Raw genomic sequence first — 23,992 nt, 5'->3', positions numbered from 1 at the left:
TAGGAGACCTGACTGAGGTTAGGAGACCTGAGGTTGAGGGTTAGTGAAAAACCAGGCATTATACAGACACTTTCTCTTTCTGGCTGGAGCTGTTTTCTGACAGTGCGCCCCCTGGCTGTGGCAGAGAGACATGACACGTCTATACTCTGCCTGGAGCTGTTTTTGGACAGTGCGCCCCCTGGCTGTGGCAAAGAGACATGTCTGGTTCTGGGCTGACAGGCTGCCCTCTACTTGTACAAATCACTGCCATTTACTCGTTTGAAATCGGGGGGGGGGGGGGGCAATTCCAGTCCTCGATGGTCTGATTTGGTGTCACAGTTTTGCCCCCAGTCCCAGCTAACACACCTGACTCCCAATAATCACCTAATCATGATCTTCAGTTAAAAATGCAATGTGATTAATCAGCTGTGTTTGCTAGGGATGGAGAAAAGGTGTTATACCAATCATGCCCTCCAGGACTGGAGTTGCCCACCCCTCCCCCGTTTTAAATTAACAAAAAAATATAGCTTTTTTTTCTCTCCCTCTCTAACAAATACATATTATTTTCAACAGGCTAAGTTCCTAAACTACAAATCTAACAAGATGGACACTTCGTCTGTACTTTATGTCCACCGACAGCTATGCATGTACAAAATGGCACCCTATGAAAGTGCACTACTTTTGACCAGGGAAAAAGGTTAAACCACTGTTTTAAAAGTAGTGCACTATATATGGAATGGGGACCTACAGTAGCACTACGGTGCCCGTCTCGTCCCTGACCCACCAGCCAGGTGGTTCTGTGAGGCTGAGTTGGTAGAGCATGACGCTTGCAACGGAAAGGGCCGTGGGTTTGATTCCCGCTGGGGCCACTCGTATGGAAAATGTATGCACACGTGACTAAGTCGCTTTGGATAAAAGTGTCTGCTAAATGGCGTATATTATTATGTATAGTTAAATTTTTACTGCATTTTACGTATGAATCATTATCCAGAGCGACTTACGATTAGTGCATTCTTAAGATGGCTAGGTGAGACAACAACACACAACACATTTAGATGGCTAGGTGAGACAACAACACACAACACATTTAGATGGCTAGGTGAGAACACATTTAGATGGCTAGGTGAGACAACAACACACAACACATTTAGATGGCTAGGTGAGACAACAACACACTTAGATGGCTAGGTGAGACAACACAACACATTTAGATGGCTAGGTTAGATGGCTAGGTGAGACAACAACCCAACACATTTAGATGGCTAGGTGAGACGACAACACACAGCACATTTAGATGGTTAGGTGAGACGACAACACATTTAGATGGCTAGGTGAGAACAACACACATCACATTTAGATGGCTAGGTGAGACGACAACACATTTAGATGGCTAGGTGAGACAACACATCACATTTAGATGGCTAGGTGACACAACACATTTAGATGGCTAGGTGAGACAACACAACACATTTAGATGGCTAGGTGAGACAACACAACACATTTAGATGGCTAGGTGAGAGGACACATTTTCCCTCAATTCTTTTTTTTTAGCAAAAGGGGAAAAGACAAGGTGAGACGGGGTGCAGACCCAAATCCTCTCCACGTCGCCTAGTAGGAGAGACCTGCCAGGTAGGATACAATCCAGGAGTGTGCAGAGCCTGAGATGCCCAGCCCTGAGAGGGTGGAGAGGAGGATCTGAGAGAGGATGAGACGCCCAGCCCTGAGAGGATCTGATAGAGCCTGAGACGCCCAGCCCTGAGAGGAGGATCTGATAGAGCCTGAGACGCCCAGCCCTGAGAGGGTGGAGAGGAGGATCTGATAGAGCCTGAGACGCCCAGCCCTGAGAGGGTGGAGAGGAGGATCTGATAGAGCCTGAGACGCCCAGCCCTGAGAGGGTGGCGAGGAGGATCTGATAGAGCCTGAGACGCCCAGCCCGGAGAGGGTGGCGAGGAGGATCTGAGAGAGCCTGAGACGCCCAGCCCGGAGAGGGTGGAGAGGAGGATCTGATAGAGCCTGAGACGCCCAGCCCGGAGAGGGTGGCGAGGAGGATCTGAGAGCCTGAGACGCTCAGCCCGGAGAGGGTGGAGAGGAGGATCTGAGAGAGGATGAGACGCCCAGCCCTGAGAGGGTGGAGAGGAGGATCTGAGAGAGGATGAGAAGCCCAGCCCGGAGAGGGTGGAGAGGAGGATCTGATGGTACACGGTGTCCAAGGCAACGGATAGATCTAGAAGGATGAGGGGAGAGAGGTCTGTTGTCCTTAGCTTCACCCAATGCAGAGCTCCATATTCACTGTCTGCCTGCCTACTCAGTGAATCTCAATCTCTCTCTCTCCAAATTACATTCCCTCCCACACAGTGCAGCCTTGTCAGCTAGCTCCCCCTACTGGAGAATAGCTGTAGCACAGCAGGACTCTGAACATGGCAAGACTGGTAACTCAGCAGTGGAGACCTGTAAAGTCTCTTCTGACCTGTGACTACAACTTCTCGGGAGTTTTTCCTGGCAACTGGGCTTCTGCATTGCTTGCTTGTTGTTGTGTTTTGTCTGGGTATCTGTAAAGCACTTTGAAAACTGCTGATGTAAGAATGTTTTTTTTATAAAACCTATGTGATTAACTCAATGTGCATGTATAATATCTTGACATGAATAGACCAGATGGGGACACCTGTTGAGATGCTATCAACCATAGAGGAGGGATTTTGTTTTCCGCTTGTGTCCTGTTCCTCTGAGAGAAGAAACAATATACATACAGAATACGTTCCAGTCAAAAGTTTGGACACAATTTTTTTTTACAAGTTGTCATCAAGGCAAAGGGTGGCTACTTTGAATAATCTCAAATCAATTTGTTTAACACCTTTTTTTTTTTTTTTGGTTAGTACATGATTCCATATGTGTTATTTCATAGTTTTGATGTCTTCACTATTATTCTGCAATGTAGAAAATCGTTTTTTTTTTATTAAAGAAAAACCCTTCAATGAGTAGGTGTGTCCAAAGTTTTTGACTGGTACTGTATAAACCAAAACAAACGTATGATTCCACATGTTAAACAGCTATTAGAAACCAAATGTCTCTTGTCTAGGTGATCATAGAAGTGACAGAGATGCTGCACAACGCCAGTCTCTTGATAGATGACATTGAGGACAGTTCTACACTGAGGAGAGGTTTCCCTGTAGCCCACAGCATCTACGGCGTCCCCTCTGTTATCAACTCTGCCAACTACGTCTACTTCCTGGGACTGGAGAAGGTAGAGTCACTGATTGGTTGATTTTGATCAGCGTGTTCACCAGACGACAGCGTTATAACCCCATGTATTATTAGGTCCTAACCCTGGATCACCCCGAGGCGGTGCATGTGTTCACCAGACAGCTGTTGGAGCTGCACCGTGGCCAGGGCCTAGACATCCACTGGAGGGACACCTACACCTGTCCCACAGAGAGCCAGTACCGTACCATGGTTCTCCAGAAGACGGGGGGTCTGTTTGGCCTGGCCGTGGGGCTCATGCAGCTGTTCTCTGGCTGGAAACGAGACCTTAAGGTACATTTTATTACTTTGACTATTTTATTTTCTGTGTTGCTGTTAATGTTTCAACACTTGGAATTTCATCTTCTAAACTTATTTGGCTACGATTAAAAAAATAAACATTTCGGACAGCTGAAGCAAGTCACATTTTATGAACTTTTTATAGCAAAATGATGAGAGGACAGCTTTGTAATGCAGTTATGCATACTGTGTGCTCTATCCCGTGTGTATTGGATTGACAGGCCACCCCTGGGAGCCTAGTGGTTCCTATAGAGTTTTGCATCTTTGTTCCTTGCTATTTGGTGTTTTTAGGCGGGGTATTTGTTAAGCACTTTGTGACAACTGCTGATAAAAGGGCTTTCTGAAAAACTTTTTCATGTGATTTGACTTTTGACCCCTCTAGCCTCTCCTGGATACGTTAGGACTCTTCTTCCAGATCAGAGACGACTACGCAAACCTGAACTCAGCAGAGTACAGTGAGAACAAGTCCTTCTGTGAGGATCTGACCGAGGGGAAATTCTCCTTCCCCACCATCCACGCCATCTGGTCCCGTCCAGAGAGCACTCAGGTCCAGAACATCCTGAGACAGCGGACGGAGAACGTGGACATTAAGAGATACTGTGTGGACTACCTGGAGAAGGTGGGCTCCTTCGCCTACACCAGAGAGACCCTGAGAGGGCTGGAGGCCGAGGCATACCGCCTTATCACAGATCTGGGGGGAAACCCTGAGCTGGAGGGGTTAGTGAAACACCTCAGTAAGATGTTTAGGGAGCCTGAGACAAAGGCTGGCCCTAAAGAGGACTGACCACACCTATCTTCAGTCATTTACACTGACCTGATACACATCTATCAAACAGGGGTCAGTTCCGTGGTCGAGCCACACAGATATCATGCTCACCACACTGTCACACGGCTGGATTATACAGTCCCTCTGAGCATGACGACTATACCAAACCAAGAACTCACAGCTTCACAAACCTTGTCTTTCTAGTACTCTAGACAAATGTCAAACATAACACACATGCATCATTATAAATATGGAGGAGAGGAGATATGTTCATCACATGACTTGTCCGAAGAATGCTGTCTCTTACATTTTTGTAGTGTTACTTGCAGCTTACAAAAGTTTATTTTATTTCAATACTAAATGGAAGTTAGTTCCCGGCTTTAGTGTTTAGTGAATGCCAAGTGTCAATGAGGTGTAGAAGAAAATGAGGTCAGATTTCTGAGGATGATACTACCAGCGGGATGTTCGTGTACATATTAGATGAATGAATGTATACTCTGTTCTATGGATGTGTTTGGTTATTGTCTGCTACTTTCACCTAAAGTTGAAGTGCGTATCTGGTTCAACGCCTTTGTCTCCAGATGTTTCACCTGCAACACAGCATTTTCTCAATTCGATTACATTGATACTGTAAAGTGCATATGTAACAAACATGAATTTATTGAATAAAACCTTTTGACAAATGACATTTCATTTTAAATTAAATCCTTATCGCTGTTTTTACATTTGAATCAATGTTCCCACGCATGCAGAGACTGCTTACACGATAAACTCTGCATGTTGGCTTAATCAGAAATACTAATTTAATCCAGCCCTTAGCCAGGATAGTCCTCTCTAACACCTGCTAATGTTTCCCAGGGATCCTCCCAACCAGACCGGTCCCTGCTACACCAGGCGAGGGGTTTGGGTCCCAAGTGACACCTTAAGGGGATGAGACTAGTCAAAGGGCCCGATTCAGACTTGGGAAATGTACACTTTTCCAAAACACTTCCTTATGCAGGTGTGTCTCCCTTTCTCTCCCCCCCCCCCAGTAAATTTAATTAAACTGCTGAAAACCTTCCCACTTGATGGACAACAGATTTTCTCATCACAAAGTAGGATCATGTTTATTTGACAGTTATGTGACTGAAATGCTTTCTAAATATAGTATGTCATTTCAAGCCCTATTGCCCTACTTTTGTTGAATAGGAAAACATTTGGTATTTTATGTATTTGAGCTTGAGCCCTCAGACGTGAGTACACATCAGCAATGTATAACTATGTTCACCAGAAAGGTGAGTTCCAGACCTTTCTGAAAAAAAAGCAATATAAACAAATAACTGGTAATGGCAATGTCATGAAAAATAATTACAATTGGGTCTATTTAGGCTGAAATCAAAATTTTTGCCGTAACATTCAATTAAGTATGTGTGGTTATTAGGCCTGCCAACGGTCTAATAATTATTTAACATGGTAGAAATAGGGAACAGAGAGTCAGGGTATATCATGTAAAACCTTGTAGAGTACCTAAAGGGAACATTTGGTATAACTTTCTTTGCGTAATATTTTGCATCTTCAGCACATACTCATATGTCCCCATTTCCCAAGTTTTCATCCCTTCAAGTTAAAAGGCCATAGAATTGATATGATTTATTCCACACAATGGCAGCGTTTTCATAAAGTTCACTGTGGGGGGAAAGTTGATACACTTCTGCGTGTTGCCATGACGACTAGTTTCACATTTGACTCCAGCGATCATAAAAGGAAAAATATATCTAAAAAAAAAGGCCATCCTGCTCATCCCCTCTCTACCCAGCAGCCTGATGGTCTGGGGGTAGAAGCTAGTAGTATCTATATTCAGCAGCCTGATGGTAGAAGCTAGTAGTATCTATATTCAGCAGCCTGATGGTCTGGGGTTAGAAGCTAGTAGTATCTATATTCAGCAGCCTGATGGTCTGGGGGTAGAAGCTAGTAGTATCTATATTCAGCAGCCTGATGGTCTGGGGGTAGAAGCTAGTAGTATCTATATTCAGCAGCCTGATGGTCTGGGGGTAGAAGCTAGTAGTATCTATATTCAGCAGCCTGATGGTCTGGGGGTAGAAGCTAGTAGTGTATTCAGCAGCCTGATGGTCTGGGGGTAGAAGCTAGTAGTATCTATATTCAGAAGCCTGATGGTCTGGGGGTAGAAGCATCTATTCAGCAGTCTGATGGTCTGGGGGTAGAAGCCAGAAGTATCTATATTCAGCAGCCTGATGGTCTGGGGGTAGAAGCTAGTAGTATCTATATTCAGCAGCCTGATGGTCTGGGGGTAGAAGCTAGTAGTATATATATTCAGCAGCCTGATGGTCTGGGGGTAGAAGCTAGTAGTGTCTATTCAGAAGCCTGATGGTAGAAGCATCTATTCAGCAGTCTGATGGTCTGGGGGGTAGAAGCTAGTAGTATCATTTCAGCAGCCTGATGGTCTGGGGGTAGAAGCTAGTAGTGTATTCAGCAGCCTGATGGTCTGGGGGTAGAAGCTAGTAGTATCTATATTCAGCAGCCTGGTGGTCTGGGGGTAGAAGCTATTGACCAGTGTCTTAGTTTTATCCATGATGTTCCTGTACTGCCGGCGTCAGAGTGATGGAAGCGGGGAGAACAGGAGTTGGCTCAGGTCCTTGATGATCGTCTTGGCCCTTCCTGCGACAACTGGTGTTGTAGGTGTCCTGGAAGTCAGGCAGTGTGACCAATGGTGTCCTGGTGGAGTTTCCGTACCAGGCAGCCTGACAGTACGGGCTACCACAATCATCTAAGAGACGCTCAGCATGGGGTTGACTCTGTTGGCTGGCGGAGAGAAGAGGCTAATACACACGGTGTAACCCAAGGGCCGCTGGTTCGAAACCCCGAGCCGACTAGGTGAAAAATCTGGTCCATCGGCACTGAAGCCAAATGGCACCCTATATTGTACACTACTAGGCCCCATACAACTCTGGTAAAAAAGTAGTGCACTATATAGGGAAATCACAAATTACCAGTGCTACTTGATTACTGGCCATGTTGTACCATCGTAATGAAAAAAAAAAAAAGTTCCATCCATGAAATTAATTAACAAAAGAACACCGTTGTTTCTGCGAGGTGATTTTTTTTTTATTGACCAATCTAGAATGTGCTCAATTGATCACGTGCTTCCTGCATCACCGTCCCAAATGGGACCCTATTCCCTCTTCAGTAGGGCTCTGGCCAAAAGTAGTGCACTAGCTAGGTAATGGGGTGCCATTTGGGACTGCGCATTACATTCATCTAGAGGTCTTCCACATATCTACAAAAAATGTGTTGAACAAATTCATTTAGTATCATTATCAGGTGAATAAATGGTTTAGATAAAAAACCTTTCTTTGGATTACAGTCGTTTATATGTATGTGGTGCCACCAATGGGTTGGTATAGTACTGTACATCGTTTCACAAACCCTGACCGTGTCCCAAATACATCTAAACTAGTGCACTAGATGGTAATATGAGGGGCTCTGGTCTAAACTAGTGCACTAGATGGTAATATAGGGGGCTCTGGTCTAAACTAGTGCACTAGATGGTAATATAGGGGGCTCTGGTCTAAACTAGTGCACTAGATGGTAATATAGGGGGCTCTGGTCTAAACTAGTGCACTAGATGGTAATATAGGGGGCTCTGGTCTAAACTAGTGCACTAGATGGAACAAACTCGGTGTTGGTTTGAAATCTACAAATACTGATGAGGCTTGATGATGAGTAGTTTGGGAGAATAATTTACTAAATAACACCAGCAGAATCAACCTTAACATGGTCATCCATGTCTCTACCACATGATTCAGCATTTTACATTTGGTTACGCCGGCATCTTGCCCTTTGACAGGAAATGTCACTTTTCAGAAACCAGTATCCATTGTCCCTGTCAATCACTCAAGTCCTCAGCGTACAAAACATTAGGAACACCTGCTCTTACCTTGACATAGACTGACCAGGTGAAAGCTATGATGTCACCTGTTAAATCCACTTCAAATCAGTGTAGATGAAGGAGAGGCGACAGGTTTAAGAAGGATTTTTAAGCCTTGAGATATTTGGGACATGGATTGTGTATGTATGCCATTCAGAGGGTGAATGGGCAAGACAAAAGATTTAAGTTCCTTTGAATGGGTGCAACTCCATATTAGGAAGGTGTTCCTAATGTTTTGTACACTGTAGAGACCTAGGGCTGTATGTGTCAAGCGTCTCAGAGTGATGGTCTAGGATCAGTTTATCATTTTGGATCATAATTAATAAGTTAACATGGACAGGAGGGGCCTGTTCCTAGATCAGCAATCCTACTGAGACGATGATACCTAGAGTTGTGTTCAACATGGCTCTTGTTTGCAGACTCTTAGCCAACTACCTTCCCAGACTCTTAGCCAACTACCTTCCCAGACTCTTAGCCAACTACCTTCCCAGACTCTTAGCCAACTACCTTCCCAGACTCTTAGCCAACTACCTTCCCAGACTCTTAGCCAACTACCTTCCCAGACTCTTAGCCAACTACCTTCCCAGACTCTTAGCCAACTACCTTCCCAGACTCTTAGCTAACATTAGCTGTGTCCCCAGGGACATCCACAGGGGTCCCCGCAGGCCCTCTTTCTAGCCCAGAGCGAACGGAGCTCCTCGGGGGAATGTTGGGGGGATGACAGCATGTCCTGGTAGCACTCCTTCTCACACAGCCAGCCTGCATCCTGGGGAGAGAACAACAACAACACAATCATCAGACAACAATCAGACAACTAGGGTTAGGTTTATGAAGGTCTATCAATGCTAACTGGCATTCGTGTTAACAACCAAGGTGAATAGCATGAGCTGGTTGGTTAGGGTGACTGTTTTCAGGTAGGCTACCAAACTAGGTTCGTTACCTGGTATTTCTACTATACTAGTGTTCTTTACCTGGTATTCATACTATAGTCGTATCATCTGGTTCTTTACCTGGTATTTCTACTATACTCGTGTCATCTGGTTCTTTACCTGGTATTTCTACTATACTAGTGTCATCTGGTTCTTTACCTGGCATTTCTGCTATACTAGTGTCATCTGGTTCTTTACCTGGCATTTCTACTATACTAGTGTCATCTGGTTCTTTACCTGGTATTTCTACTATACTAGTGTCATCTGGTTCTTTACCTGGCATCTCCTCTATACTAGTGACATCTGGTTCTTTACCTGGTATCTCCTCTATTCTAGTGTTCTTTACCTGGTATTTCTACTATACTCGTGACATCTGGTTCTTTACCTGGTATTTCTACTATACTAATGTCATCTGGTTCTTTACCTGGTATTTCATACTATAGTCGTATCATCTTGTTCTTTACCTGGTATTTCTACTATACTAATGTCATCTGGTTCTTTACCTGCTATTTCTACTATACTAGTGTCATATGGTTCTTTACCTGCTATTTCTACTATACTAGTGTCATCTGGTTCTTTACCTGGTATTTCTGTGGTCCAACAGCAGCCATCCAGATCCCCATGCTCACATCTTCCCCCTGAAACAACAAGTAACATGTGTCTCCAATGGTGCCTGTTGGTTTCGTCATCAATGCTTATCTGGTGTTTGGTGCCGTGTGGTCCGGTACCTGGTAGGCCTTGAGTTGCTCTGCATTGCTAGCCAGCCATTGGACGAGGTCCCTGGAGGCCACGTACCCCGAGCCGCAGGCAAAGGCCGGGTAGGCTGGACTGGCGTATTCTAGCTCCTGCCACTTCCCAATGCGGTCCACCGCCCAGCTCTGACGGAAACTGGGAAAGGAAGAACATCAGACAGACAGACACTTCCCAATGCGGTCCACCACCCAGCTGTCTAACAGCAGGAAAAACAGACCGACAGGCAGGCAGACATTTCCCGATGCAGTCCAACATCTGCATCAGATCTCACTCAGCAAAACTACCTCCATGTGATTAGGCTGGAACATGAATTTATCAAACTAGGAGCTGCTCTGAGCGAAATGAGTCTGGAGAACTGTCCAGGCTGTAGGCAGTATTCCCCTGGTTTAAACCTTCATTTAACTAGGCAAGTCAGTTAAGAACAAATTCTTATTTACAATGACGGCCTACCAGGGAACAGCGGGTTAACTGCCTTGTTCAGGGGCAGAAAGACAGATTTTTAACCTTGTCAGCTCGGGGATTCAATCCAGCAGCCTTTCAGTTACTAGTCCAACGCTCTAACCACTAGGCTACCTGCCGCCCAATATATACTCAGCTACTACAGGACGGACCAGGGGAGGAACAGGAACAAAGAAACTTCAAAAGGATCCTAGATCAGCACTCCTACTCTGACGCTTTGTGAACACAGGCTATCAACATATCCAGGCAGACACACCGGACACCGCGTCCCTATCCGGACACTCTGCCTACCGCACCGTATCCGGACACTCTGCCTACCGCACCGTATCCGGACACTCTGCCTACCGCACCGTATCCGGACACTCTGCCTACCGCACCGTATCCGGACACTCTGCCTACATACTGTATCTGTACTCACTTCCCCCACCAGAAGTTGCGTCTCTTCAGGCCCTCGTGGTCGATCTTCATTAAAACCTTGTCCACGTCAATATAACAATCATCATCCGTCTTAAGGAGCAAATGAAACGCAGCGTTTCCCACCGACCTATAAAACAGCAGGGAGTTATCAACCCACCTATCAGACAATGAATTAAGTCACCTGTCAGACAACAAAATTACACTACTGTTCAAAAGTTTGGGGTCACTTAGAAGTTCCTTGTTTTCCATGAAAACATACATGAAAAGAGTTGCAAAATGAATAAAAAAAATATAGTCAAGAAATTGACAAGGTTATAAATAACGATTTTTAATTGAAATAGTGTCCTTCAAACTTTGCTTTCGTCAAAGAATCCTCCATTTGCAGCAATTACAGCATTGCAGACCTTCGGTATTCTAGTTGTCAATTTGTTGAGATAATCTGAACAGATTCCACCCCATGCTTCCTGACGCACCTCCCACAAGTTGGATTGGCTTGATGGGCACATACGGTCAAGCTGCTCCCACAACAGCTCAATAGGGTTGAGATCTGGTGACTGTTCTGGCCACTCCATTATAGACAGAATACCAGCTGACTGCTTCTTCCCTAAATAGTTCTTGCCTTGTTTGGAGCTGTGCTTTGGGTCATTGTCCTGTTGTAGGAGAAAATTGGCTCCAATTAAGGGCCCTCCACAGGGTATGGCATGGCGTTGCAAAATGGAGTGATAGCCTTCCTTCTTCAAGATCCCTTTTACCCTGTACAAATCTCCCACTTTACCACCTCCAAAGCACCCCCAGACCATCACATTGCCTCCACCATGCTTGACAGATGGTTCACTCCGCCGTAATCTTTTCATTTTTTTCTGCGTCTCACGAATGTTCTTCTTTGTGATCCGAACACCTCAATCTTAGATTCGTCTGTCCATAACACTTTTTTCCAATCTTCCTCTGTCCAGTGTCTGTGTTCTTTTGCCCGTCTTAATCTTTTCTTTTTATTGGCCAGTCTGAGATATGGCTTTTTGCCTTTGCAACTCTGCCTAGAAGGCCAGCATCCCGGAGTCGCCTCTTCACTGTTGACGTTGAGACTGGTGTTTTGCGGGTACTATTTAATAAAGCTGCCAGTTGAGGACTTGTGAGACGTCTGTTTCTCAAACTAGACACTCTAATGTACTTGTCCTCTTGCTCCGTTGTCCCCCGGGGCCTCCCACTCCTCTTTCTAATCTGGTTAGAGACTGTTTGCAATGTTCTGTGAAGGGAGTAGTACACAGCGTTGTACGAGATCTTCAGTTTCTTACCAATTTCTCATATGGAATAGCCTTCATTTCTCAGAACAACAATAGACTGACGAGTTTCAGAAGAAAGTTATTTGTTTCTGGCCATTTTGAGCCTGTAATCGAACCCACAAATGCTGATGTTCCAAATACTCAGCCAGTTTTATTGCTTCTTTAATCACAACAACAGTTTTCAGCTGTGGGGGCAGTAGCGTCAGGCTGGCTGGGGGCAGTAGTTTGGTATGTTTCATTTCTATTTGATGATTTCCAGAGTAGCAGAGCTAGTAAAGAGCTTTTTAAACCAAGTCCGATTTTTTCCGTATGAACTTAATTTCATAATTTATACCTTTCAGCTAACTACAGTAGCGGACTATAGGGCCTCAGCGGTGCCTCTCCAGACACTCTGTTTTCTACCAATCATTTACACAAAGACATGTTTCCTTTATGACAATTGGAGAAACTGTGTTCCAGCGATTCCCGTCATAAAAAAAAAAAGATGTACAGCAGCCCTGAGGAGCGCCGAGCAGCAGAGCCGAACTACAGCGAAACTATGAGAGTTGTCCATTTCCATGTTACTGGTGTAGCAGACCAAAAACCACACTAACAAAAAGAAACCGCGACTCTCAGTGTAGTTGTGAGGTTAGACCAGTCATACTGGGTACGTACCACTTGTAGAACTGCAGTAGTTTAGAAGGCACGTTCCTGTATGTATCTACTACATCCACAAACACTATGTCTCCATATCGCAGACCCTCCTGCTCCAGAGACCTGTCCTCCATCTGCAGTCTGGTGCCATGACTCTGGATCCGCCCCTGTCGACCATGTAGCATCTCCCACAGAGAAGCCATGTCTAGGGGGGAGAACCAATGAGAGAATAGAAAACATACTGACAGACAGGCCATGTCTAGGAGGGAGAACCAATGAGAGAATAGAAAACATACTGACAGAGAAAGAAAATACAAATGGATCCAGTATTGAAGAAACAGATCCTACATTGAGTTCTGGTGCAGCCTGGTGATAGGGTGATACTTTAGACCAGCGCCCTATTTCCCTATATAGGACACTACTTTAGACCACAGCCCTATGGCACCCTATTCCCTATATAGTGCACTACTTTAGACCAGAGCCCTATTCCCTATATAGTGCACTACTTTTGACAAAGGCCCATAGCACTCAATGTTTGGTTATTTTCTGCATGAACTCTTCTCCTTCTCACCATGTCTCATATATTGATTGGTCTAAACACAAAGAAACTGGCATATTGTTTGGTTCTGAAGTCACATGCCATTGGACCGGACTCACCGTGGATTTTGAAGATGAACCCTCCAGCTAACCCTGGGAAGCCCAGAGCACTCCTGTGAGGCAACGTCCCCTCATCAATCTGTAACATCACACACAGGAGAGATTGTCGACACACAGGAGAGATATCGGAGACAATACATTTCTGTCACATGAACATTTGCAGGAGATTTAACTGTGAAATATTGCTAGATTTAGCTATTGTCATATTTTAAAGACTTTTGAACAAACACAAAGTGTAGCATATCTGTGACAAAGAATGGGAAGCTATTAGGTACAGAGGAGAGCTTGAGGACTCCTCCCCCGCTGTTCAGCTTCACCCGGGATGTGTTGACCGTAGTCAGACCAGCTAAGTCAGGACTCTCCCAGACCAGAGTCCCCTCAAAGCCCTGGACAGGAGAGAAGAAGGACATGACAGTCCAGTCAGAATTCACAATTAGTATTTACCCTTCTCTGTTTCAAGACTTTACCATGACATAGACCTCACCTTGGGCAGAATGAACCACTCCACTGGTTTGTACCACACACCGTTCAGACTTGTCCCAGGACTGACCGGGCTGAAGCAGGCTTTCACCACTGCCTCCTGCCACACACACACACACACACAGGTGGTGGTTGAGGAATCACAAAAAAAATACTTTGGAGATTCACCTTCTGTATCCAGTACGCTCTACTATTCTAGAGCCTTACTGCTGGTCGGTCTACCGCTGGTCAGTCTACCGACCGCCGCTGGTCGGTCTACCGACCGCCGCTGGTCAGTCTACCGACCGCCGCTGGTCAGTCTACCGACCGCCGCTGGTCAGTCTACCGACCGCCGCTGGTCAGTCTACCGACCGCCGCTGGTCAGTCTACCGACCGCCGCTGGTCAGTCTACCGACCGCCGCTGGTCAGTCTACCGACCGCCGCTGGTCAGTCTACCGACCGCCGCTGGTCAGTCTACCGACCGCCGCTGGTCAGTCTACCGCTGGTCTACAATTCTACTACTCAGTACACAAAAACATTCCTCTGCTTGATATTTTTTGCTTTCCCTAATCTCTATAAATTCCTACCACCAGCAGGCGAGCAGGAGTTTGACGTTCAATAAGTTATCTGGCGGACAGCCTGAACTCAGTGGACAGCTACACTCTGAGTCCATATTCACGTCATAAGGAACTCTTCTCCACCACGCCCACAAATGGGAAAAACAAACATTCTTTCCAATTGTAAAACAGGGGTCATAACAGTCCCAAGGACAACGATTCAGGAGGAGGCCGGTTCAACGTGTGGTTGGCTTTAATTCCACAGCGCTGGTGATAAAAGTATATTAACTTTGACTTTACAATGTCAGCAATCAAAAGAAAAAAGGCCTCCGTTTAGGAAAAACCTGTCCTAACTATAAAAGCAAAAATGGGGTCTCTTGGGCTCAAACGCAGCCTTCCCAATGAGTTACCAAACGTGAACCGCCCAGAACTTCCCAAAAACGGGCACTTAGAAACATTTGGCCACACCTATTCTGGCGCGCAGGCCAGGTACATCTACACGCCTGCGTTCAGTGACAAGACGGAGAAGTTCTCAGGACTAAACAGCACACAAATAGGTCTACATTTTAACGAAATAAAAAAAATCTGAACTTCTACATCGTGAGTGTTGCGAATGCTCATGTGCACTATAAAACATCGAATCCACTGAGGGAAGAAAAGGCAAATGAAAACGTAACAATGTAGCCTGTATCAAACATGATTCAGAAATGTATTTTCAAATGTTGAAATTAAAGAGGTAAGAGAATGGTGAAACACTAGGAATTAATATGGATTTAACAAATACCCATTTTAACTTGTGAAAGCAACAACAAAGCACGCTCCACTGGTGGCAGTTTGGAGAGCCCTGGGCGCTAGCCCCGTCACGAGAGAAGCCCTGGCCTCCAGCCCCATCACGAGGGAAGCCCTACAATATTATGTTCCTACTGAGAATGCTCAGCAGGCAATGTTTAAAAGGTCGTCATAGTGTACTTTCTTAAATGTAGTAAAAACAAGCAAGACAAGGTGGGTGTTGCCGCGACATTCTGTCTAAAAACCGACGGAGTAGAATGGCCTCAACTCACCCAAGGCGAGCGTGCAAGAGATGTTTAATATTTCAGAATGCATTGTTTAGCATTATAATGACCAACACCGGGTTGTCCCCTTTGACAACTCGCTGAATTGGAACGGGTCTATATTTTTGACGTTTTATTGCTAATCACACAAAACAATATTTTTGTCATAATTCACTTTTTTTGGAGCTCATTTTAGTTGGAATAGGTAGCTGAGGCTTGACACTTTACCAGACATGTTAAATTAGACCTGGAAACACAATATTACTATCAACAAACAGGGAGATATTAACTATTCTGCTAGCATACATATTTTTGCCATCGATTTAATACTATCTTTAAGGCAATAACAACGATTCCTTTCTACCAATAAAAGCCACTCCATCAACCACCTCACCCACTTTAAGAAAAGTGTTGTTCACTAGCTATGTACAATGCTGCATATAAAACCATATACAATGCTGCATATAAACCATATACAATGCTGTACGTACAGCGCCTTCGGAAAGTATTCAGACCCCTTGACTTTTTCCACATTGTAACGTTACAGACTTATTCTAAAATATGACTTCACTCACAGCCTGATGGTGACATTCCCCTTGATCTGGGTTCTACTGTCGGTTTCTACTGTCGGGTTCTACTGTCGGGTTCTACTGTCGGGTTCTACTGTCGGGTTCTACTGCTAGGCTCCACACTACCTGTTGTTCCAGCTGCAGCAGCCTGACGGTGACATTGCCCTCTATCTCCATGTGAGGTCCAGTGGGGAACACCCCCAACCTGGTGATGACTAGGGGGTGGAGGACCTTGAAGTCCAGGGCCACAGAGGAGACCTCCCCAGGTACAAGGGCAGACGAGTCAGACACCTCCACCAGCTCCATCTCCTTATCCTGCCCTGGAGCTGAGAGAGAGACAGAGAGAGTGAGAGAGACAGACAGAGAGAATCTTGAAGGCTTTATTCAGTTTCTTGACTTCTCTCCTCACCGTCAGACGGAAGTGATGTGACGATCCAAGGAGGCGAGGAAAGACGTGAGACGGAGCGGAGGGAGAAAGACGGAGTGAATCTAAAGTATTTCCTCTACTCCCCCCAGAGAAGATGAGGAACGGCCCATCGCCACACCGCAACCCCACACCCAAAAACACTGAATACTGCAGGGGAGCAAGGTTATTATACAGGGCATTCAGAAAGTATTCGGACCCCTTGACTTTACGTTACAGCCTTATTCTAAAATAGATTTAATCTCTAATGTTCCTCATCAATCTACACACAAAAGCAGCAACACATTTTTAGACATTTTGGCAAATGTATTAAAAATAAAAACATACCTTATTTATATAAGTATTCAAACACTTTGCTATGAGACTCGAAGTTGAGCTCAAGTGCATCCTGTTTCCATTGATCATCCTTGAGATGTTTCTACAACTTGGAGTCCATCTGTGGTAAATTAATTTAATTGGACATGATTTGGAAAGGCACACACCAGTCTATATAAGGTCCCACAGTTGACAGTGCATGTCAGAGCAAAACCCAAGCCATGAGGTTGAATGAATTGTCTGTAGAGCTCAGAGACAGGATTGTGTCGAGGCACAGATCTGGGGAAGGGTACCAAAACATTTCTGCAGCATTGAAGGTCCCCAAGAACACAGTGGCCTCCATCATTCTTAAATGGAAGCAGTTTGGAACCACCAAGACTCTTCCTAGAGCTGGCTGCCTGGCCAAACTGAGCTATCGGGGGAGAAGGGCCTTGGTCAGGGAGGTGACCAAGAATCCAATGGTCACTCTGACAGAGCGCCAGAGTTCCTCTGTGGAGATGGGAGAACCTGGGAGAACCCAGAAGGACAACCATCTCTGCAGCACTCCACCAATCAGGCCTTTAAGGTAGAGTGGCCAGACGGAAGCCACTCCTCAGTAAAAAGCACATGACAGCCCACTTGGAGTTTGCCAAAAGGCACCTAAAGACTCTCAGACCATGAGAAACAAGATTGAACCAGTTGGCCTGAATGCCAAGTGTCACATCTGGAGGAAACCTGGCACCATCCCTATGGTGAAGCACAGTTGTGGCAGCATCATGCTGTGGGGATGTTTTCCAGCAGCAGGGACTGGGAAACTAGTCAGAATCGAGGGAAAGATGAACAAAGCAAAGTACAGAGAGATCCTTGATGAAAACCTTCTCTAGAGCGCTCAGGACCTCAGACAGGAAAACGACCCTAAGCACACAGCAAGACAATGCAGGAGTGAATGTCCTTGAGCGGCCCAGCCAGAGCCTGGACTTACATTTACATTACATTTAAGTCATTTAGCAGACGCTCTTATCCAGAGCGACTTACAAAATGGTGCATTCACCTTATGATATCCAGTGGAACAACCACTTTACAATAGTGCATCTAAATCTTTTAAGGGGGGGGGGGGGGGTTAGAAGGATTACTTTATCCTATCCTAGGTATTCCTTAAAGAGGTGGGGTTTCAGGTGTCTCCGGAAGGTGGTGATTGACTCCGCTGTCCTGGCGTCGTGAGGGAGCTTGTTCCACCATTGGGGTGCCAGAGCAGCGAACAGTTTTGACTGGGCTGAGCGGGAACTGTGCTTCCTCAGAGGTAGGGGGGCCAGCAGGCCAGTGGTGGATGAACGCAGTGCCCTTGTTTGGGTGTAGGGCCTGATCAGAGCCTGAAGGTACGGAGGTGCCGTTCCCTTCACAGCTCCGTAGGCAATCACCATGGTCTTGTAGCGGATGCGAGCTTCAACTGGAAGCCAGTGGAGAGAGCGGAGGAGCGGGGTGACGTGAGAGAACTTGGGAAGGTTGAACACCAGACGGGCTGCGGCGTTCTGGATGAGTTGTAGGGGTTTAATGGCACAGGCAGGGAGCCCAGCCAACAGCGAGTTGCAGTAATCCAGACGGGAGATGACAAGTGCCTGGATTAGGACCTGCGCCGCTTCCTGTGTGAGGCAGGGTCGTACTCTGCGAATGTTGTAGAGCATGAACCTACAGGATCGGGTCACCGCCTTGATGTTAGTGGAGAACGACAGGGTGTTGTCCAGGATCACGCCAAGGTTCTTAGCACTCTGGGAGGAGGACACAAGGGAGTTGTCAACCGTGATGGCGAGATCATGGAACGGGCAGTCCTTCCCCGGGAGGAAGAGCAGCTCCGTCTTGCCGAGGTTCAGCTTGAGCTGGTGATCCGTCATCCACACTGATATGTCTGACAGACATGCAGAGATGCAATTCGCCGCCTGGTTATCAGAAGGGGGAAAGGAGAAGATTAATTGTGTGTCATCTGCATAGCAATGATAGGAGAGACCATGTGAGGATATGACAGAGCCAAGTGACTTGGTGTATAGCGAGAATAGGAGAGGGCCTAGAACAGAGCCCTGGGGGACACCAGTGGTGAGAGCGCATGGTGCGGAGACAGATTCTCGCCACGCCACCTGGTAGGAGCGACCTGTCAGGTAGGACGCAATCCAAGCGTGGGCCGCGCCGGAGATGCCCAACTCGGAGAGGGTGGAGAGGAGGATCTGATGGTTCACAGTATCAAAGGCAGCAGATAGGTCTAGAAGGATGAGAGCAGAGGAGAGAGAGTTAGCTTTAGCAGTGCGGAGAGCCTCCGTGACACAGAGAAGAGCAGTCTCAGTTGAATGCCCAGTCTTGAAACCTGACTGATTAGGATCAAGAAGGTCATTCTGAGAGAGATAGCAGGAGAGCTGGCCAAGGACGGCACGTTCAAGAGTTTTGGAGAGAAAAGAAAGAAGGGATACTGGTCTGTAGTTGTTGACATCGGAGGGATCGAGTGTAGGTTTTTTCAGAAGGGGTGCAACTCTCGCTCTCTTGAAGACGGAAGGGACGTAGCCAGCGGTCAAGGATGAGTTGATGAGCGAGGTGAGGAAGGGGAGAAGGTCTCCGGAAATGGTCTGGAGAAGAGAGGGGATAGGGTCAAGTGGGCAGGTTGTTGGGCGGCCGGCCGTCACAAGACGCAAGATTTCATCTGGAGAGAGAGGGGAGAAAGAGGTCAAAGCACAGGGTAGGGCAGTGTGAGCAGGACCAGCGGTGTCGTTTGACTTAGCAAACGAGGATCGGATATCGTCAACCTTCTTTTCAAAATGGTTGACGAAGTCATCCGCAGAGAGGGAGGAGGGGGGGGGGAGGGGGAGGAGGATTCAGGAGGGAGGAGAAGGTAGCAAAGAGCTTCCTAGGGTTAGAGGCAGATGCTTGGAGTTTAGAGTGGTAGAAAGTGGCTTTAGCAGCAGAGACAGAAGAGGAGAATGTAGAGAGGAGTGAGTGAAAGGATGCCAGGTCCGCAGGGAGGCGAGTTTTCCTCCATTTCCGCTCGGCTGCCCGGAGCCTTGTTCTGTGAGCTCGTAGTGAGTCGTCGAGCCACGGAGCAGGAGGGGAGGACCGAGCCGGCCTGGAGGATAGGGGACAGAGAAAATCAAAGGATGCAGAAAGGGAGGAGAGGAGGGTTGAGGAGGCAGAATCAGGAGATAGGTTGGAGAAGGTTTGAGCAGAGGGAAGAGATGATAGGATGGAAGAGGAGAGAGTAGCGGGAGAGAGAGAGCGAAGGTTGGGACGGCGCAATACCATCCGAGTAGGGGCAGAGTGAGAAGTGTTGGATGAGAGCAAGAGGGAAAAGGATACAAGGTGATACAAGGTAGTGGTCGGAGATTTGGAGGGGAGTTGCAATGAGATTAGTGGAAGAACAGCATCTAGTAAAGATGAGGTCAAGCGTATTGCCTGCCTTGTGAGTAGGGGGGGGAAGGTGAGAGGGTGAGGTCGAAAGAGGAGAGGAGTGGAAAGAAGGAGGCAGAGAGGAATGAGTCGAAGGTAGACGTGGGGAGGTTAAAGTCACCCAGAACTGTGAGAGGTGAGCCATCCTCAGGAAAGGAACTTATCAAGGCGTCAAGCTCATTGATGAACTCTCCAAGGGAACCTGGAGGGCGATAAATGATAAGGATGTTAAGCTTGAAAGGGCTGGTAACTGTGACAGCATGGAATTCAAATGAGGAGATAGACAGATGGGTCAGGGGAGAAAGAGAGAATGTCCACTTGGGAGAGATGAGGATTCCAGTGCCACCACCCCGCTGGCTCGATGCTCTAGGGGTATGCGAGAACACGTGGGCAGACGAAGAGAGAGCAGTAGGAGTAGCAGTGTTATCTGTGGTAATCCATGTTTCCGTCAGCGCCAGGAAGTCTAGGGACTGGAGGGTCGCATAGGCTGAGATGAACTCAGCCTTGTTGGCTGCAGACCGGCAGTTCCAGAGGCTGCCGGAGACCTGGAACTCCACGTGGGTCGTGCGCGCTGGGACCACCAGGTTAGAGTGGCAGCGGCCACGCGGTGTGAAGCGTTTGTATGGCCTGTGCAGAGAGGAGAGAACAGGGATAGACAGACACATAGTTGACAAGCTACAGAAGTGTTGTTTCTTGTATTATTGTCTCCTGTGTCTTTAGAGAACTGTTTCACTTTGATATCCTTTTTCTTCTGTCCTGATTTTCTCTTTCTTTTCTTCTGTTAACTAGATATTCTTTGACTTGAACCCGGTCGAAACATCTCTGGAGAGACATGAAAATATATGTACAGCGACTCTCCCCATCCAACCTGACAAAGCTTGAGAAGAATGGGAGAAACTCCCCAAATACAGGTGTGCCAAGCTTGTAGCGTCATACCCAAGAAGACTTCAGGCTGTAATCTCTGCCAAAGGTGCTTCAACAAAGTACCCAGTAAAGGGTCTGAATACTTATGTTAAATGTGATATTTAATTTTACATTTCTAAAAAACAGTTTTTGCTTTGTCATTATGGGATATTGTTTTATGCAAACATAAGCAACACAATCCTGTCGTCTCGGAGCTCTACGGACAATCCCTTCGACAGGTGTGTGCGCCTTTCCAAATCATGTCCAATCAATTAAATTTACCACAAGCGGTTTCCAATCATGTTGTAGAAACATCTCAAGGATGATCAATAGGTTGCACTGGAGCCCATTTTCAAGTCCCATAACAAAGGGTCTGAATACTTACGTAATAAGATGTTTATCTGCACATTATGGGGTATTGTGATGTCCTGATGGGGAATTGTGATGTCATGATGGGGTATTGTGTGTGATGAGGAAAACAGTTAATTTAGTCAATTTTAGAATAAGGCTGTAATGTAACAATATGGAAAAAGTGAAGGGGTCTGAATACCCTCCGAATGCACTGTACATGCCCATTAATTATAATTCACATTTCCTGTAGCAAACTGGTTTATATTAAGATCCTACATCTATAGGTTTGGTTTATATTATAAATCAATCCTAATGTGACTTGGATTTAAAAAGGATGAACACCTAGACTGGTGCAAGAAAACTCTTCCCAATCCAATGCTTTTTAACTTCAGCAGTAGATGATAGAATAATCAAGTACCTTTATCTGACAGAGATGTTATATTCAACATGTAATATTCAACGTGTAATGTACCTGTGATATTCAACGTGTAATGTTCCTGTGATATTCAACGTCTCTCCGTCTCCCTCCCCATCTCCCGCTTTCTTTCCCAGCATTCCCCTCCATTTTTCTTTCCCCTCCCGCTTTCTGAGCCACTTGTGTGGGTTGTAGACTCATGCTACCACTAGAGTGAAAGCACCGCCAGCATTCAAAAGTGACCAAAACATCAGCCAGGAAGCATAGGAACTGAGAAGTGGTCTGTGGTCACCACCTGCAGAACCACTCCTTTATTGGGGGTGTCTTACTAATTGCCTATAATTTCCACCTGTTGTCTATTCCATTTGCACAACAGCATGTGAAATTTATTGTCAATCAGTGTTGCTTCCTAAGTGGACAGTTTGATTTCACAGAAGTGTGATTGACTTGGAGTTACATAAGTGTTCCCTTAATTTTTTTTTAGCAGTATAAATATTTATATTTAAAAAAAGCAGGTTAAAGACAATATGCGCAATTAACTTTTTTCACTTACGTTTTCATGTACAGAATTTAATTTTTTATTTTTTTAAATCGGTTTTCCATTGCATTTTCAACCCTACCGATAGTTGTCGTCACAAAAACTGTTCCGTTAAAAAAAAATAAAAAAAATAAAAGAAGTGCCTACTTTGGGCTTGACAGCTCTGATGCAGTGTGGGTAGGCTAGTCTACATGATGACATTATTATAGATGAGAATATTTGAATTTGTCCAACGGCAGTCAAGCATCATGTCACCAGAATAAGACCCCAGATATTTATTATAAAAGGAGCATCAAGATCATTACCAGGCTCTTTCACCCCCCTGTGAAGTTCATCAGAACTTATTTCATCTGTAGTTTAAACTGCATGGCTTCCTGAGTCGTAGTGGGACGACGACACAACAGATCATCCACATGACTCCAAGTTTACTTCAACATGATGGTTATTATGTCAATATTTGCACATAAAGACATTCCCTCCGCAATTTCTTGCACAAAAAAAGATCCCACCATGTCAAACGAACAAATTATCCGCCAGCATTTACGTCATGGTAACGGAACTTCCTGTTTCCATCACAGCTATAGTGTTTGTTTCTTTTATACGGTGAGATACTTCACTCGCATACAGTGGATGGAAACCTGGTTACAGACAGACTGACATCCTTCGCTCTCTGTTTCTATAACACATATTCCTCCAAAGCTGTTTTGTCATCTACTGTACTGGTGTAGCTAAAAGCTGTGCTGTACTGGTGTAGGTCCTACCTGGGGGGCGGGGTCTGTGAGGTCCTACCTGGGTCTGTGAGGTTCAAGAGGGAACATGAGTAGGGATCCTCTCTGTCCTCCTCTGGAATGGGACAGCCATGTTTCCCAATGATAAACTTCACCTGCACCCTGAAACGACATCACAATAAAACACAACACTATACCACCACAACAAAAATACCTGTAACATAACACCATATAAAACAGTCATCCCTCCCTAATTATATCACCTCTGATGAGTTATAGGTTTCCAAATGGTACAGTGCATTCAGAAAGTATTCAGACCCCTTTGACTATTTCCACACTTTTGTTTTTGTGTTACAGCCTTATTTTAAAATTAATAAAGAAAATTAAAATCTCAATCTACACACAATACTCCATAATGACATTTTGAGAAATGTATAAAATAAATAACTCAGTACTTTGTTGAAGCACCTTTGGCAGCGATTACAGCCTCGAGTCTTCTTGGGTTTGACGCTACAAGCGAGTTTCTCCCATTCTTCTCAAGCTCTGTCAGATTGGATGGGGAGTGTTGCTGCACAGCTATTTTCAGGTCTCTCCAGAGATGTTAGATCGGGTTCAAGTCCGGGCTCTGGCTGGGCCACTCAAGGACATTCAGAGACTTGTCCTTGTCCTGAAGCCACTCCTGCATTGTCATGGCTGTGTGCTTAGGGTCGTTGTCCTGTTGGAAGGTGAACCATCGCCCCAGTCTGAGGTTCTGAAAGTTCTAGTGAAGGTTCTCTCTGTACTTTGCTCCGTTCAGCTTTCCCTCGATCCTGACCAGTCCCTGCCGCTGAAAAACATCCCCACAGCATGCTGCCACCACCATGCTTCACCTTAGGGATGATGCCAGGTTTCCTCCAGACGTGATGCTTGGCATTCAGGCCAAAGAGTTCAATCTTGGTTTCATC

At 45.8% G+C, this 23,992-nt stretch overlaps 2 protein-coding genes across 2 annotated transcripts in view; one reads left to right on the top strand and one right to left on the bottom strand.

Annotated features, from left to right (window-relative positions):
- The window catches only part of ggps1 (geranylgeranyl diphosphate synthase 1), a 42,487-nt gene extending 37,521 nt beyond the window's left edge, over positions 1-4,966 (top strand). The window contains 3 exon segments of the mRNA NM_001141776.1: positions 3,056-3,220; positions 3,295-3,510; positions 3,899-4,966. Of these exon segments, the coding sequence (NP_001135248.1) occupies positions 3,056-3,220; positions 3,295-3,510; positions 3,899-4,300 (783 nt within the window). The 3' untranslated portion in view covers positions 4,301-4,966.
- Positions 4,919-23,992, bottom strand: part of b3galnt2 (beta-1,3-N-acetylgalactosaminyltransferase 2) — a 30,999-nt gene continuing 11,925 nt past the window's right edge. The window contains exons 3-12 of the mRNA XM_014157917.3: positions 23,110-23,210; positions 16,099-16,298; positions 13,820-13,915; positions 13,611-13,721; positions 13,336-13,414; positions 12,700-12,883; positions 10,767-10,892; positions 9,865-10,024; positions 9,718-9,774; positions 4,919-8,973 (exon numbers count right to left, since the gene is read on the bottom strand). Of these exons, the coding sequence (XP_014013392.1) occupies positions 8,833-8,973; positions 9,718-9,774; positions 9,865-10,024; positions 10,767-10,892; positions 12,700-12,883; positions 13,336-13,414; positions 13,611-13,721; positions 13,820-13,915; positions 16,099-16,298; positions 23,110-23,210 (1,255 nt within the window). The 3' untranslated portion in view covers positions 4,919-8,832. The remainder of the gene's footprint in view (positions 8,974-9,717; positions 9,775-9,864; positions 10,025-10,766; positions 10,893-12,699; positions 12,884-13,335; positions 13,415-13,610; positions 13,722-13,819; positions 13,916-16,098; positions 16,299-23,109; positions 23,211-23,992) is intronic.

This window comes from Salmo salar, chromosome 19 (genome assembly GCF_965601325.2).
Source record: "Salmo salar chromosome 19, fSalSal1, whole genome shotgun sequence".
In the NCBI taxonomy this organism is placed as follows: domain Eukaryota; kingdom Metazoa; phylum Chordata; class Actinopteri; order Salmoniformes; family Salmonidae; genus Salmo; species Salmo salar.
Note: the sequence above shows the minus strand (reverse complement) of the source record. Positions and strands in the feature narration are given on the sequence as shown.